This window comes from Hipposideros armiger, unplaced genomic scaffold (assembly GCF_001890085.2).
Source record: "Hipposideros armiger isolate ML-2016 unplaced genomic scaffold, ASM189008v1 scaffold_71, whole genome shotgun sequence".
NCBI lineage: Eukaryota > Metazoa > Chordata > Mammalia > Chiroptera > Hipposideridae > Hipposideros > Hipposideros armiger.
In genome coordinates, this window is record NW_017731421.1 from 1,628,452 (window position 1) to 1,643,133 (window position 14,682).

The 14,682-nt window shown below is 50.1% G+C and overlaps 1 protein-coding gene across 1 annotated transcript in view; it reads left to right on the forward strand.

The window, feature by feature from the left end:
* The window catches only part of LARGE1 (LARGE xylosyl- and glucuronyltransferase 1), a 491,262-nt gene that overhangs the window by 456,285 nt on the left and 20,295 nt on the right, over nucleotides 1-14,682 (forward strand). Inside the window, exon 12 of the mRNA XM_019642580.1 lies at nucleotides 8,048-8,326. Within this exon, the coding sequence (XP_019498125.1) occupies nucleotides 8,048-8,326 (279 nt within the window). The remainder of the gene's footprint in view (nucleotides 1-8,047; nucleotides 8,327-14,682) is intronic.

The following is a 14,682-nucleotide window of genomic DNA, read 5'->3' on the forward strand; positions in this document are numbered from 1 at the left end:
TATCATGGGATCCTTTTCAGGATTAAGTGCCTTCATGCCTGTGAAGTGCTGAGAACAGTACCCGGCACAATTACTAAATGTTCGATAAATGTGAGTTGTTGTTTGTCAGGAAGGAAGGAAGGAAGGAAGGGAGGAAGGGAGGAAGGGAGGAAGGAAGGAAGCAACAAGCACTCAGACATGGAAAGATTTACATCAAGTCATCTGGGGGTTCTGGAGAGTGAGCAGAACCTTGCGTTGGGTGGCATCTGGGAAAGAGTCATACGGAGTGTGACTCCTGGAAGCAGGTCCCTTGCTTTGTGAGTCCTACCACGTGTTAGCACATGACTGCTTGCAGAATTAAATGGTTTCACTGGCTAGTGGTTTCCTGGAGATCCACCGGCTTCCAGGTTCCCTGTGCACAAACATAGAGAACGTGCTGACCATAACAGATAACAGGGAAAGACAGTGAGACAGAGGGCGGGGGAAGCTCAGATTCCAGCACCAGCTACATTCTTAACCTGTTGTGTGATCTCAAGCAAGGTCTTTGCCTTCTCGTGGCCTCAGTTTCTCATCTCCAAAATTCATGTGATCACTCAGCGCATCTTACTTAAGCCTCTGTCACTAAGTGTACCAGGCTCTTGAGGGGCTGGAAATATTTATAAGACCCTATCCCTGCCTTCGAGAAGTATGCAGTGTCCTCAGGGCTCAGACAGTTTATTAGTTGTCTATTGTTGTGGAACAGATTAGCACAAATTTCCAGCTTAAAAAACAAACCTTTATTATCTTACAGTTTCCGTGAGTCAGGAGTCTGCTTGTGTGTTAACAGGGTTCTTTGCTCCATCTCAGGACTGAAATCTAGGTGTTGGCTGGAGCTGTGATCTCGCCTGGGACTCAGGGTCCACGTCTAAGCCCGTTCAGGTTTTGGCAGAAATCTCGTCTAGGGCTGAGGTTCCGTTTCCTTGCTGGCTGTCAGCCAGGGTTCTTCCCAGCTCCTAGGGGTCGCCCTCAGGCTTGGCCATGTGGTCTTGTCATGGCATGGCAGCTTACTTCTTTAAGGCCAGCAGGAGAGCCTCTCCAGCCCGTTATGTCACGTAATCACAGAAGTGACATTCTGTCATAATCCCAGGTCCTGGCCGCACTCCAGGGAGGGGATTACCCAGGGCGTGGACAACACGGGGCAGGAGTCTTGGGGGCAGCTTAGCGTTCTGCCTGCCACTGACAGGTAACAGGTTCTTACAATAGAGAGATGCTGTGAGAGCCCACCGGAGGCGCCCCCCCACCCCATGGGGTGTGGAGAAAAGAGCACAGAATGCATCCCAGGGAAGGCGTTCTCTGCGCTGAATTGGAGGCCAAGTAGACTGACATTAATATCCACATGGAGAGAGAAGGAGAGCCCGCCAAGGCGGAGCGTGCAGCATATTCACGGGACGGAGAGGACACCAGGCCTGCTCGGAAACATGGGGTTCAGTGTGGCTCAGTTTAGCGTGCAGGAGTGAGGAAGAGGAGAACAAATGGGCGTGGCCAGGTAGGCAGGGGCTGGATTCCAGCGGGCCTTGGGGAAGCCATGGAGGTGGCCTGCCTTTCTGGCTCAAACCTGTCAGGTTTCCAGTGAGTCTCCCTAAGGGACTGACTTAGACCAATGTCCCGGAGTCACCCCTACACTTGGTGTCCCTTTGGCTTCTTACCCAGCTTTCAGTTTGGGTATCCACGCTCTCCCCTATCTAGCAACGTAGCAACAAGTCACCTGGCCATAGCAACCCATCTCTTTTTCCTTCTCCTCTATGGCATTTTAAATGACAATAAAATCGACTCCTTCATATTCATGCTGAGTGATGGTCTAGGTTGGTCTTCTATTCCCCAGGCAGCATAAATACACCTCAGGCCCCTCAGGCAAAATACCTGAAGCTCAGGTACTAGGATCTGCACAGGTGAGTGAGTTCCAGGTAATCCCCAGATTCGCAGCTCTCCTAGGTCCCATTCACGCCTCCTATTAAAGCATTCAGTTTATCAGCAAAATATTCTGAATCAAAATTAGTAGCCAGTGACTACCGACACGCTCAGGAGGAAATGAAAGAGACAGAGAATTCTGACATACTGTCTAATCAGAATAAAAAAGTGTCCTGACAGTGAATAGCTTGGTCCCTTGAGTCAGACATTGTGGGGTCTTGGTGGCTCTGCCACTTCGAGTTTGACCCTTGGACAAGTCACTTAACCTCTCTAAGCCTCAGTTTCCTTATCTGAATTTTGAGGATGATGATTATCATAGCTATCCCCTAAGGTTGTTGTAAAGATCAGATAAGAACATGCATGCCCAGAAATTAGCCCTGGCATCCCATCGAAGGCCACCTAAATGATTCCAGCACTATTGGCCAAGATCTTAATCTTAATGCACAGAAGGACACTAGACTTGCAAAGAGCTCTGGGTTCAAATCCCACCAGCTCCTTTACTCCTCGCCTGGTGATCTGTTATGGCCAGGTGAGCAAGTCACTTAGCACTTGTGTGTACCTTTCTCCTTCTATAAAGAGGGTTGGAAGTGTTTGCCTCATCGACTGCTTGTTAGGGTTGAATGAGGGACTCTCTGAAAGCCTTTGGCACATTTGCATTCAAGAAATATTTGCTAGATATGAACACCCTGACCACAGTATCTTCACATGGTATGTACTGAGGAGAGATCAGGTGATGTTGGGAAAAAAGGGGAGAGAGAGAGAGCTGAGTTCAAAGTCCAGTTGTACCACTTCCTAGCTGTGTGAATTTGGACAAGTTATTTAGGGTTTTTGAGCCTCACTTATCTATGAAGTGGCAGTAACACTGTCAAGTTCACAGACTGTTGTCCGTGTTATATAAAATAAGAGGCCGGAAAGGGCCCCGTGAGCTGTAGGTGTGCAACAAATGTTAGTTTCCCTTCCTCTAATATCTTTTTGTTTGTTTGTTTTTACCTGCATGCTGGCAATTTGCTATCTGTAATTTACAAACAGTTAGAAAGAATTTTTTTAAAATGATTAACAGCCCAAATCTATCCTTCTATGTACACTTGTCATCAACAAAAGAATATGGGCAAGACAGAGCCCCTCCTCCCAATGCAGCTGGAAACACCCTCCTGGCGGTGGCTGTGGGTGACCCTGCAGGACCTTTCTTCACAGCCTGCTCCAAAAAAGGCCCAGCACCTCTCACATCCACTGCAAGCACTAACTACAGAGGCCTTCCCTTCAAACCACACACATCCCCTTGCATGGCAGACACATGATCCCCCTAACGCAGTGACAAGTACCACCATCCTGACAATACCTCAGAGAACCCCAGGAATTCCACACCCTGAGTGATGCGCGGTGGGACAGAAGCAAAAATTATGAAGCTGAACCACAAGCTGATGAAGACGGTAGAAACCCCTCCTTCCACTCCATCCTACACATTCAATTATGATGCAGCAGGCTGACTGGCGCCTGTTGGATTGATTTTTAATTTAAGAAACATTTCGGGTGTGTTTGTAAACCTTTGAGTCAGAAGTAGGCCCTACGTGAATGCCACAACGAATTAGGGGAGGCGGCGTGCAGCCTCCCGAGCCCGGCTCCCTCTAGAATTCCGTTCAGGAAGAATGAATGTCGCCAGCCACAGCTGTGGGGCTGGCAGGTCTGCTCCTCTCCCAGCCGCTCAGGAAACTCCCCTCCCGTCCTGACAGCGGACGTGAATGGTTGAGAGGACAGAGTGGGCTGACCGGAAGGGCTCCTGATCCCAGCATCCTTGCCACCTGGCCAGGAGACACCTGCTATTTCCTGTTCCTTTGACAAAGTTGTTGAATATTCACTACAGTTCCAGAAAGAGAACATTAGCTGAGCTCACAGGTCCCATACTGTAGAGCCGTGCTGCTCCAACTAGCAGCACAGCATCACGTGGGAGCTAGTTAGAAATACAGATTCTCAGGCCCCACCCCACACCTACCAAACCGGAACCTTTAGACTGTGTTCTAATAAACCTCCCAGGTGATACGAAGCATGCTCCAGTTTGACAAGCACCCGTCCAGAGAATGAAAGGTAATTCTTCACGTAACAGCCAGAGTGATCTTTTAAAAAATATACATCAGGTGACATCCTTAAAACTCTGATGATGTCTCCTTGCATTTAGAGTAGTAATACAGTGGCCCACTACGGCCTTCAAGGCCCCATGTGACCTGCCACCTGCCTGCTCCCAACACCTCCCCCCTGCTGCCCCTCACTCATCCGCGTTCCGTCCGCACTGGTCCTGTTTCTTCTTACCTGAATGTGCTAACTTCAGTTTTATCCCAAGGGCAGTTCCCTTCTATTGGAAAGCTTTTCCCCCAGACTTTCTCAAAGCCAGATCCTTCTCATTATCAAGGTCTCAAATGTCACCTCTTCGGCAGGCCCTTCCTGACGAGCCCTCACGGCTACTCGTTATTATCCTGTTTCCTGCCTATTGCGTCTCTGGCCCTCGGTTCACTCGGAATTTATCTTGGTTTGTTTGTCTTCTCCCCACGACTAGAAAGAAGCTCCAGAAGTGCAGAAACCTTATCTTTCTTGTTCATTCTGGGGCCCCACACAATGCCTGCATGGTGTAGATATTCAATAAATATCTGTGGGGTTCCTGCATGTCTGAAAGGCAGAAATAGAACCTAAGGAGGAAATTGCAGCTATCATATACTGCGTTCCTGCTGCACAGCTACCTCTGCTCCAAATACTTGACAGTCGTGTCGTAAGTGGGCTTGTTCATATGCTGGCAGCCCCAACCCCTGCTTATGTCCTATTTGCTAATGTCCCATGGACCAGAGCAAGTCACAGGGCCAGCCCAGAATCAGTGACGGGTATTACCACAGGGTGTGGATAGAGGGAGAGGAATGACATACGGCCATTCTGTAATCTACAAAGGTATTATTATCCCAGGATGCATCTGTGGGAATGGAAGCTCAAAGAACCATCATCAGGGATACTGACAGCTGAGGGTTTAAACCCAGGAGTGTCTGGCCCCAGAACCCACAGTGGCACCTCGCCCCGTGCAGCCCGCCTGGCTCTGTGGTGCCAGAGTGGAAGTGGCTGCTTTGTACGGAGTGGGTGCCCCTTCCCAGCAGAGGCTGGATGGCACCTGCCTGGACTGCTTCGGCCGACTGACATTCTCGACCTCCTGCCAACCCTGGTCTCTGAGCTTTCTGACTCGGCGTCTCCATGCCTGCTCCCTTATCCCAACACAGACTGTGAGGCTTCCTGTCTTAGGTCTCCCTGGGGTAACCTCTGCCAGACATCTCCCTCTCTGGCCGTTCCTGAGCTTTTGTCCTCCTCGTCCCAGCATGAAGCGATGGTGGCCTCTACGGGGAACTGGAGAAGCACGGGGCAGCCAGGCCCGTGGGTCCTAGAGTCACCTCTTCATTCACCCATTGTCTGTTTTCCAGCAAGCCCTGCCCCTCTCTGAGGCTGGGCCCTTTCATCATAAAAACGGTCTACTCAGACTAAAACAAATCTCTGAGATTCCTTCCAAGCCGAAGATGCTGTAGTTTTAGAATTAATCGTCTCTTGAAACACTCTCCATTGGCCCAGGTCCCCGTTGTGCCAGGAACTTGATCTTCCTGAGACCAAAGAAAGACTTTGCATCAGGAAGAGCTGCACAGGGACCAACCTTGGGATCAGGTGTGAGGAGAGACAGCTGTGAGAGGGACCACGAAGGTGGCGGATCTTTGAGGCGGACCCCAAGAGAGACTGAGGAGAAGAAAGAAATAGGGAGACGTCGACACCAAAGGAAGAACACATTCTTGTTTGAGGAAACAGGCAGTGAGAAGATATGGGGGGGGACATTTTTCTCAGCTTAACACCAGTCCATATGGAGTAATGATTGGGACCCTGGGTGTTGGGAACAGACAGACCTGGGTGTGAATTCCACTTCTCCACTTCGTAGCGACGCAACTTGAAAGAAGTCGCTTAACCTTCTTGAGGTTCCTCACCTGGATAACAGTGCTGAGAATCTCAACTTGATAGAGTTACTGTGAATGTGACATGTGATAATAGCCAAAATGGGGCCCGTCCACTGTAAGCAACAGATAAACCATAAGAGATAGATTGTATCATTGTCACGTTTCATTACGGCGAACCTCAAGTTTGCCAGTGTTGTTGAGGTTCCGACAGAAAGCTTGGTTCTCAGGGAGCCAGGCTTGGAGAGACTGGGGCTGGGGGCAGAGAAACACAAGTGGGCTGTGGCCTCGTTAGCCCTTGCTCCCTGAGGTTCCACGGAACACCCAGCTCCATTTCCTGTAAAGCCCACGTGGCTGTGACGTTTGTCACACCAGCAGCGCCTTTCTCCTGAGAACCTTACGCATTCCGTGCCTCTGTTCTCACTCTCAGCTCTTCTCAGAGCTGGGAAGAGGGGCTTCCCCAGGCGGGGAAAACCCAGCTTTCCTGCTTGGAAAACCCAGACACAGAGTCAAAAACCCAGTCAGTGGGAGAACCCACGGCAGAAGCTGGCTGCTCGTCACGCCCAAACGGCCTCCCACGTCCCACTCCTCTAGCAGCGCTTACACCCACATATTAGAAATTTTCCTCGCCCTTTATTCCCCAGATTTCAAAGGATTTGTACAAAGACCTCTCCCTTCTAAGTGCAGAGGGCCCCCCCCCCCGCCGCCCCATGCCTTTTGCAGAAGATGAAACTGAGGCGCAGTTGGGATCATTGAAAACCCCAGCTTCGCAGAGCCAGGCAGAGGCCGGGGCCTGCGGCAGAGACCAGAGGCCAATTTCAGTGAGATCAGGCATTGTGGAGAATGTAATGCCTCTAAGAAAACCCGGCTCCCGTCAATTTGATGAGCAAGTGTCATGAAGTCTGAGGAATGGAGGGCATTTTACCCCAATGAATATCTTAATCCTCCAAAGAGAAAGAGGAAGCAAACCCGGGCAGTACCAAATCACAGAATTACTGAGAGGAAGCTCCGAGAGTCTTTCGAGAAAGCCATTGACACAAGATAGGTGTGCCCATTTTCTTTTGTTTAGAAGCATAGAAATGCCCAGAATCTATTTCCTGGTAATTGTCCGAATAAAGTGGGCATTCTTACCAGGAGGGAGACCGCTGATTATGTTCCTCTCGCTGGGTAGGGAAAAAATTGAAATAGGCTTTTGCTGTTTCTTTAGCATAGATTTTATGTAACAGGTACTTCTAATGCCTTTGGAAGAAAAAAACCAAAAAAAAAAAAAAAAGAAACTATCTTTATAGATTTCCCTTCAAATGTTTTTTGCAGAGCCCTCTGTCGGAAGCCCCTTTTGGTTTTTCCTTGTTTTTCTCCTGCTCTCCTTGGCTAGTGCCTCTAAGGTAGCCTTGAAAAACGGCGTCAGCCCTAGGACAATAAGAACCCTGAGAAATGAAGAGGGCGCCCCAGGCACATTTTTGTACCCAGTAGTCATGTGTTTTTTCATTCCCTTTGCCAACAGTATTTTCTTCTCACCAAGGCCCCGTCCGGGGACCTGCCTACCCATGTTGGGTCCAAGTCCAAGAACCAAAGCTGACTGGATATCTGGCACCTCGAAGGACAGCTGGTGTCCAGGGTTGCTCAGGGACTTCTGGAAGGTGCACAGCAACGAGTCAGGCAGTTGCAGTTGTTCTTATTCTCGTTTGTGCGGCTTGCTTCAATGTTCCTTGTCACTCACGGCCTCCGTTTGGCTCAATCTCCTGTGGCTGGTCACTGCTTCAGGAGATGGGCAGAGCTGTTTATCTTTGCTGAGAGAGGAGAGGTGTTCCCGTTTTGAGCTGGAAGGGGAGCTTTAGATCATTTCATATAACCTTCCCCACCCCAAGTGAAAAGCGGAGTCTGGAAAGAGAAGGCTCCTGGTGGGATGTGACTCTCTCGTCACTACTTACTCAGCTGGAGGCAGACAAGCGGCCAGAACCAGCAAGGTAAGTAAGCATTCCTGTGCTCACTTTATAGATAAAGGAGCTGAGCTTTGGCGATTCGCCCCAGTCACACAGTGATTTGGATTCGGGCAGGTTGACCAGTTGTCCATGGAGGTGGCGTTTCCCCAGGAGGCCAGAGGGATGATGTGTGGATGGGGCCAGGTCCCCGCGGCTCACCTTCCCTGTCTCTTCCAGGCTCCAGATGCTGGAGGCCATCTGCAAGCACTGGGAGGGGCCCATCAGCCTGGCCCTCTACCTGTCGGATGCTGAGGCCCAGCAGTTCCTCCGCTATGCGCAGGGCTCCGAGGTGCTCATGGGCCGTCACAACGTGGCCTACCACATCGTGTACAAGGAGGGCCAGTTCTACCCCGTGAACCTGCTGCGCAACGTGGCCATGAAGCACGTCGGCACGCCCTACATGTTCCTGTCCGACATCGACTTCCTGCCCATGTACGGGCTCTATGAGTACCTCAGGTGAGGGCCCGTGGGGCACAGGTGCGAGCCTGCCAGGCCCAGGACGCCCCAAGGGTCATCCCCAGGCCCATTACTTTCCTCTTGTAGATACAGGATCAGCTGAGACCCAGCAAGGGGCCGGGACCTGCCCACGTCCACCCAGAGATAGAGCTCCTGACTGCCGGGTTTGGGGGTGCCGCTAGGCAATCCGTCGTCTTCATTTTCCTCATGAACAGACTGGGACCCCAGTTTGCCTCATGAAATGTTAGTGGCTTGGTCTAGGAAGCATCGCTTTTGTCTTCTAGTTTGGGATCAGACAATCTTCTTCTAACCACTTTAGAAAGATCCCTGCTTATTCTATGAAACAAATCGAAGTGATGGCGATGGCTCATGGAGTGCCAGTCACTGTTCTGAGTGATTGACAAGTAGGATTGCGTCCCCTCCCCCTACAGTCCCTGCCATGGGTACTATTATTATCTTCATGTTCCCAATGGGAGACTTCGGGAGTGAGACTATAAGCTGTTAGCCCAAGGTTACACACCAGGTAAAGTGGGGCCTGGGGACACAGCACGGCCTGCCTGACTCCAGGCCTGTGCTCCCTCGCCATCACGGCCACCTCTCTGACTCCCCAGTGACCCTTCCCGCCTCCCCCCACGCAGAGGGGCAGGCGTCCAGAGGCTAGAAAAGCACTGGGCTCGAGACAGGCTTACATGGCCGTGTGGAAAGTGACATTTTTATGGAAATCACAAACAATCTGAACTGAACGGGACTGAATTCATATAGCCCTAAAGTCCCCACGTGAGAAAACTAAAGTCTCGAGGGGTAAATGATCAAACTTTTTAAAAAAAATTTCCTTTATTGCTGTCATTGGTCAGCATGGATGACCTCTGCTACTGAGGGAGTACTTCTCTGCATCCAGGCGCCATGAAAGGTGGTTTGCGCATGAATTAGCCGTCTGGATCCACATATCAAGTCCGACAGGCAGGCCTGGTGATCCCCTTTTACTGCTGGAATTGTGAGGCTCAGAGATGTAAAGTAGCCTGCCCCGGTCCACACAGCTTGCTCCCGCATTTGAACCTCCGTCTGCCAGACTCCAAGTCGGCAGGCCACTCTGCGTCTTGCGTGTCTGCCTGTTATAGGCTTCTGACTTTCCCAAACGGGGCAGAACCTGACCTCTCTCTCTCGTGCCCTCCCGTCCTGTGTGTGTATCTGTCTGTCTGTGTCTCTCTGTCCTTCAGTCTTTCTCTGTCTTCCTATCCCTGTCTCTCTCACTCTTAAAATAACTCCCTAAAGAGCTGAAACCCTTTGGACTGAAGGCAGAGCGTAGGTGTGGAACGGGCACCCTCCCTGCCCCGCTCTCTCCAAGGAAGGCAGCTGTGTTCTCTGTCCACTTCTGAATCAGATTTGCTTCCAGGGCTCGCTTGGGGGTTCATGGCATCAGTCCCATCCCTGGGAGCAGGAGGCACCCCTTCCAGCCTCTCTCTGTTAAGAACAGCAGCGTGAGCCACCTTGGCAGCCTAACTTTCCATCAGGGAGGATGGGAGTCATCTTCCCAAACAGCATGAGCTGTGGCACAGAGCCCTGTGAGCCCCAACTCCTGACCCCCCCCCTTCCCCGCCCCGCCCCCTCCACAGGGCACCAGGAATGGCGCCTTGTTGCTCCTGCTCCAGCTGGGCCTTGGAATCCCAGTGTGTGGAGTGAGGGCGCCCTCATGTGGCCAGATAGGGCTTTCAGCCCCTGGTTCCTATAGATTCGGAAGCCTTGCCGTTTGCAGGGTGACAGGCTCTGGGTGTCAGGCAGGGCTCTCAAAGGAACAGATGGTGGGGATGAGGGCCGCCTTGAACAAGAAGAGAGAGGCTTCTGGATTGGGCCACGGCCCATCCTCCACCCCTCAGGGGCTCTTCCACAGGAAGCGTGAACTGACGCCATCTTAAGTCTGTGCTCTCTCCTCTCCCCATCCAAGCACTATTTTACTATTTCACCTCATGGCATCATCGTAGTTTGAAAACCATTACACATGAGGAAAGTGTGTTTTTACATTGTCTTCCTGTGTTGTTTTGATCAAAGATGTTACTAAACGCTTATCAAGACCTCACTCAATGTGACGTATCTTAACGTTTTCTTAATGCACAGTCACCTGACGTTTCAGTTAGCCTTAGCCGCCTTCACAGTGTGTGTGGTTCAGGGCTTCTGGAATGTTGCACATTGCTCCTAAAACCGCTCCTTTCCTCCCAGACCCTGTAGAAGTCCAGGGACCCTGAGTTGAGAATAGATGGTGATGCCCAGGTTTTTTTTGGGTTTTTTTTAGTACATATGTGGAAACCAGAGAAGTGGAGGGACTTGCCCATCGCGAGTGAAAAGATAGTGTGACCTTCCTGAGTTTTCTTCTCCTCCATCCATAGTATCCATTCATCTTTTCATTCATTTAGTAGGTAGACATTTATAAGGCACCTACTGTGTGCTCCCATATCTTTGAACCACGCAGATAGGAGGTGTGAATCACAGAGCTTATAGAAAGCAGAAAAAAGAGTTAACTAAAGATGCAAGTTCTTTAGGTACTGTGATGGGGGTGTCCAGGGGTTATTAAGCCAATCTGAGGGTGGAGGGAGCTTAGGAAGGGGGGTCCTGAAGAAGTTAGATCTAAACAGAGGCCTGAAGGCTGAGTTGGAGTTAGCCAGTAGAGATAGCAATATTCCAGGTACAGGGAGACAGCCATTGATGACGTGGCCAGAAATGTAGGCCAGGGTGAGTCCTGCAGGACTCTTAAGGAGTTTGAACTTGATGAGGCAGGGGCAATGCAAAGTCACTGAGAGAATGGAATGATTAGGCGTGCGTGTAAGGAAGACGATTTCAGCCCATCAGGGAAGGATCATAATCAGAGAGAGGGAGATAAGTTAGGGATGACTGCATTCACCCAGGTGAGACCTGGAGAGATGATGGAGGCCCTGTGAAGGGATCAGAAGTAGCAGCGGAGACAGGTAGATGGAGCAGGGAGAGATTCTACTGCTGAAGTCAGTGATGGTCTGCAAAGGTATCTGGACTCTGAAAGGGAAGCCCTTGTGCATGTTGCCACCTGAGACTTCCTATACTACCTAGAAGCCCTGCGGCATTGGCCTGTTTGTCCTGTTGGTCTGCGTGCCCATGTCATTCCTGCACTGAGCTATCATGGCGTTGACTTTGAGGGTTATGGTAGGCGGGGCGCTAGCCGAAACCCCAGAATCTGGGCTCCAGCTCACACTCTGTGCTGTAGTGAACTGTGTGACTTCCAGCAATTCTGTTTTTTCAGCCTGTTTCCTCATTGTAAAAATGAGTAAGTGGACTTTTATGAGGAGTCACAAACTCGGATGCCCACTGGGGCCTGGATCTTAACCCAAAGGAGCCGAGAGCGCTGAGTGTCATAAACTAGGAAGACCACAGCCCCCATCTCAGGCAGCTGGCATCGCTCCATTCCAACTGTGGAATTATTGCTCTGGACGGAGCAGAGGGCAGAGCTGAGGTCTTCATATTTTTCAAGAGGAGCTAGAAATCTAGATTTTCATATGTTTTAATGTTTAATGTTGGCAACTAATTTATTTTAAAAAAAAAACCGCTATTGAACCAGACCAACATGCCCTCGGACTGAATGGCACCACCCTCCCCACTCCAGTCCACTAGTCTGAGACCTCGGACCCAGATAATTCCTAGGCACCGGAATTTTGAGAACTGGTAGGGGCGATGATTCTATCAGAAGCCCAAATAAGCATGCACCGTCCTTTTCATCTGAAGATAAACACATTGACTTGCCATTGGCTTCAGGAAAATTTTTTCCAGTGGGTGGGATGGATTTGTTTCTGGTCCAAACACTAAAAGTAGAAGTGCTTTGTGACCAGTGTTACTGCATTGGTTCGGGATGAGTTAAGGGTACTGTTGACTGAGGTGGTTGTGGACCCCAAAAGGCCAGTGGACCCTCCTGGAGACTGACTTTTTCAGCATAGATAGCCAACAGAATACAGTACCTAAATGCTGTTAAACCATCAATATTTCAAATGATGATAGTTATCAGTTATTGAACCCTAACCATGTGCCAGCAACTCTGCCAGCTGCTTTGTATATATAACCTGTAGTCTTCACACTTCTCTGTGAGGTAAGTGCTATTACAGGTGAGCAAACTGAGTCCCCAGATTGGTTAACTGTGTCGGAGAAAGGAGATGGCCTTCCCTCCACGACAGCCTGCTCACTTACAGAAGGGGCCGGGTCACTCTGAGACCCCACAACACCAGAGCAGGCGGATGGGCAGCCCTCTCATTGGACCCCCAAACACTTACTCATATCACCCTTGTGGGGGCCTGCTTGGGTACCGAAAAGAAGTTCAGCATCATAGCTCCCTGAGCAGTTGCTTAGCAACCAGCTAATATCACAGCAAAAAACAAACAGATCAATTGGCAAATAATGAAATCAGTTATATGCATGGACATAGCTAGAGAGTTTCACTAAAATCCCTCTTCCACCCCTTCCCCTTTTCTTCTCAAGCATGAGCTTGGAGATGTGCAGCCTTCACTCTTGATTTCAGAAATGTCAAGTGAAATTCAGCGGGGCATGGCAGGCCTGCTTGAATTCAGGTTCCAGCATACATACCAAGTATGTAACTTGGGGAGGCTTACTTAGTCCCCCAGCCCTCTGTCTCCTCGGCTAATAAAGCAGCTAATAATAGCCTCTTGTGGGGTATAGTAGGTACTCAGCAGAAGTGAGTTTTCTGTCCTGTGGCCTACTGCCAGCACTCCGTATTGAACGTCTTTGCCAGGCCCCCACCCCTACCCGCTGCAGTTGCAGACACTGCCATCTTGAGTACAGCCCGGGTCACTTTGTCTAACCATCTCGATTTTCTTTCTTATACAGTGAGAAACTATATACTCATATTCATGCATTTAAAAAACAAACAAACAATTACTTCGTGAGGGCCTACTGTGTGCTGGGCAGTGTGCTGCATTGTGACAGTGCCGTCCCTGGAGTCATTCAGACCTGCTGAGTACTCCTTACTCAGCACGTCCTTGACTTTGGGAAGGGCACTTCACTTCTCTCACTTTCTTCATATTAGTTCTTCCCTCTTAAGGTCCTGGGAAGATTAAATGTACTCGTATTCAGAAAGCACCTACCACAATGCCTGGACTATTCCTCATGGCATGAATGCACATTGCATGTCTGCTGTGGCCAGGCGCTGTTCTAGGCGCTGGGGCTATCACAGTGAGCAGAGCAGGCCAGCTTCCTGCCCTCTCGGGGTTGACATTTAAGGGGTACTCCCACCGGAGGGGCTGCTGGCGCTGTTCTTGTCAGCAGTAGAGACACAGAGAGGAAAGATCCAGGAGCTCATACTCTCAAGCAGGTGACCCAGGGTGGGCGGGCAGGGCAGGCCCGGAAGAGAGGTGGCAGTTGAGTTCAGGCTTGAAGGACTAACAGGTGTGAAGGCATGAACTTCCGTGGCATGTTTGAGGAGTGTTCCAGCTTGGCAGAGGGATCGAAGGTGGGGAGCCTAGACTGCCCCCCTCAGCTGGGACTTCGGCGTCCGTCAGACGGGGCAGGTTTCTCACCTCTTTTACTAATCTTACTACCTGCAGATTCCTCATCTTTGTTTGATGCCTGAAGCTTAAATCGTCTCTGCTGTGCTTTGCAGACTTGCCTTTGCTTTCCAGGGGACAAATGTGCCACCCTGGGTGAAGACTATATTCTGAGAGTGTACAGGGATGACACATTTCCATTTTATTTGGTTCTTTCCAGGATGATGGCTAACCGCCCTCCCCACTCACAGTTTCCCTGGCATATAATGGCTGCTCTATAAATACTTGTTGAATGAGTGGAGGAATTTGAACAAGGCCAGGAGAGGTGGCACCGAGCAAGGCCAGCTGGCTGGCTGCCAAGAGACATTACCAGGTGGCATTTCCTTAGGTTATTAATTCATCATTTTAATTCTACTGCATATAGCATTTAATGTTTATTGAGCACTTATTATGTGCCAGGCACTGTTACAAGCACATTCGCGTGTATTTTGTCATTTAACCTCACAATTCATGGTACAGATGAGGATGCTTAGCTTAAGTAACATGCCCACTTACTGAGTGCACGATGAGCTGTTCCTGGGCTTATCCACAGGTGTTCTATGCTTCACCTGTTTATTGATCCAATTGCTTATTGGGCCCATCTCCATCATCACCATGATGGCCACGATCGTCATCACAGATACATTTACCAAATGCATTCTGTGCACTGGAAAACTGTCTTAACCTTGCCATGAGATACTCCATTTAATCCTCCCAAACCCTACAGCCCAGGTACAAAACGCTGTGGCACAAAGATTAACCTGCTGAAGAGTACACACTGGTGGTGTCCAGGTAGGACCCGAATCC